General features: G+C 43.3%; 1 protein-coding gene across 1 annotated transcript in view; it reads left to right on the top strand.

Annotated features, from left to right (window-relative positions):
* Positions 1 to 2,138, top strand: part of LOC107089868 (fasciculation and elongation protein zeta-1-like) — a gene marked incomplete at its 5' end in the record, with an annotated part of 15,912 nt that overhangs the window by 4,388 nt on the left and 9,386 nt on the right. Inside the window, one exon of the mRNA XM_015382888.1 lies at positions 1,730 to 2,020. Within this exon, the coding sequence (XP_015238374.1) occupies positions 1,730 to 2,020 (291 nt within the window). The remainder of the gene's footprint in view (positions 1 to 1,729; positions 2,021 to 2,138) is intronic.

The raw sequence follows: 2,138 nt of genomic DNA, 5'->3' as shown, positions 1-2,138 counted from the left end.
ATTATGGAAAATAACAAACTTTATCACAATATGCTAATATTTTGAGAAGGACCTGTAAGTGCAGATCAGTAATGTGGACGTTTCTATAACCAAACTGTTGCTTCTATCTTCAGGGACACTGTCATTTCCATTTAGAAACAAATTAGAACTGGCTGAAAACCAGTTTGCATGTAAATCCGCCCAGTGTATGAAAACATTTCCATCAGTATAACTGGTTATGATTTAGTTCCAGCTGAAATAAATGAGTGCAGACACATATTAATCTGTAGATTACCGCTGCATGAGGTCATTGGATCTCTGCCGTTACATTGATAAGATCCAGTGGTTGTTATGGCGACCGCAGGACATCCTGCTCTCTGGGCCGCTGTGCCACATGACACCGCAGGAAAACAAAGATTTCAAAGTTCCAATTAACTCTGATCAAAGCAGAACAATAATAAAAAAATATTCTCTCTTCCATTTAGAATAAATGGAATAAACATTTAATATTGTTTAAAATAGAAGTTTCTTTAATTTATCTTCTGTTTCAATTAATGTCCTTGAATTAAATATATGATGTTTTCCCTGTGGTTATCATTTCTGTCACAGTTTGTTTAGTTAAAGGACCCAATATGGCAGACAGTGGTACTTTAATGAAGAGATTTAATGAAGGTTGAAGCAACAGAAGCATAAATCCAGGAAGAACAAACCAGGAAAAACAGGAACCAGAGCAGAGAGCGACACATGAGGAACTTACAGAAGGGAATGGAGACAAACCCACAATGACCAGCTGCAGAGAAGAATGAAGAGAGTGATAAGCTAACTGGGAGCAGGTGTGGACAGAAAGAGCTGAATGGGATCTGAGGAGTATTGGCACAATGAAGAGCAACCGAAAATACAACAGGCCCTAGAATTGAGAGAACAGAAAAAGGAAAGGATACTAATGAGTAAGAACCACAACTCCTGAGTTATAATCCAGCCGCTGTGTCCTCTAAAGACCAGATTCGTTAACTGGCTACGTCATAGCGCGACGCCGAGGCCTGTTCTGATTGGAAGACTCCTCATTATGCAGCTGACAAATGCAGCCTTATTTTTGAGACAGGAAAGGTCCGCTGTATCCTCTGTAGCCTTGGGTATCCCATGATTCATTGCGAGCAACCCAGAATAAACATCTTCCAGGATTAACTTAAAATTAAACACATACAGAAAGAAAATCTCCAAAACGGAGCAGAAAGTGGCCAAACAAGATTCAGCGTAGGATAATAAATTAAAACACAGGATAACATTAAACACCAAAAGTAAAACATAAAAGTCCAGATCAGAGGGCCATGATAAAATCACAGCTTTTCATTCCTCTTTAGGGGCATTGCAAAAACAATTCTCTTGTAGCAAACTTTGCATCTTTTATTGCATCGATGAATCTTCTTCTCAGCTCCTGGTTGATCATGTAGAGGCAGAGCAGAACCAGAACCAGAACCAGGCTCAGTATGAACAGCCTCCTGCAGCAGCTTCATCTAGCAGAGAAACGGCTTCAGAGTCAAATCTGCTCCCAGTAAATCTCAGCCACCAGCTATCAGAACCAGGTGGATAATCTCTGGAAGAGCAGGACGTCCATCAGCAGCTCCCTCCTGAACAGAAGCGCAGTTCTGATGCTGTCAGAGTTCTGGTTCTCCCTGTAACTTGCTGTCTGTAGTTTGTGGACATGTCCTTCCTGGTAGATTCCAGCCTCACCCTTCACTTTCTGCCGCAGGCCTCAGCTGCATGCCGAGCTCCGCTCTTGTTGAACTGCTGCACCGCGTGGAAGCCGCCATCCGCGAGTTCTCCGAGGAGCTGGTCAACCAGCTGGCTCGGCGGGATGAGCTGGAGTTTGAGAAGGAGGTGAAGAATACGTTCATCACGGCTCTGATGGAGGTGCAGAACCGGCAGAAGGAGCAGCGGGACAACAGCAAACGCAAACGCCGTGACAAGGCCCTGAGTCTGCAGGGGGGGGCGGTGTCCTCCAACGGGGGGAACACCGGCACCATGCCGGCCAAGGTCAGTGGTTAGGATTGTTGACAGGAAGGAAAAACCATCAATCTGTGACCGAGGACAGAAACTGAAAATTTATAAAAACCAGATAAATAAAATATAGAATTTATAATATTGTTATTGAAGTTATT

This window comes from Cyprinodon variegatus, unplaced genomic scaffold (genome assembly GCF_000732505.1).
Source record: "Cyprinodon variegatus isolate N-32 unplaced genomic scaffold, C_variegatus-1.0 Scaffold269, whole genome shotgun sequence".
Lineage (NCBI taxonomy): Eukaryota > Metazoa > Chordata > Actinopteri > Cyprinodontiformes > Cyprinodontidae > Cyprinodon > Cyprinodon variegatus.
The sequence above is the reverse complement of the archived record's forward strand: the minus strand, read 5'-3'. Positions and strand labels throughout refer to the sequence as shown.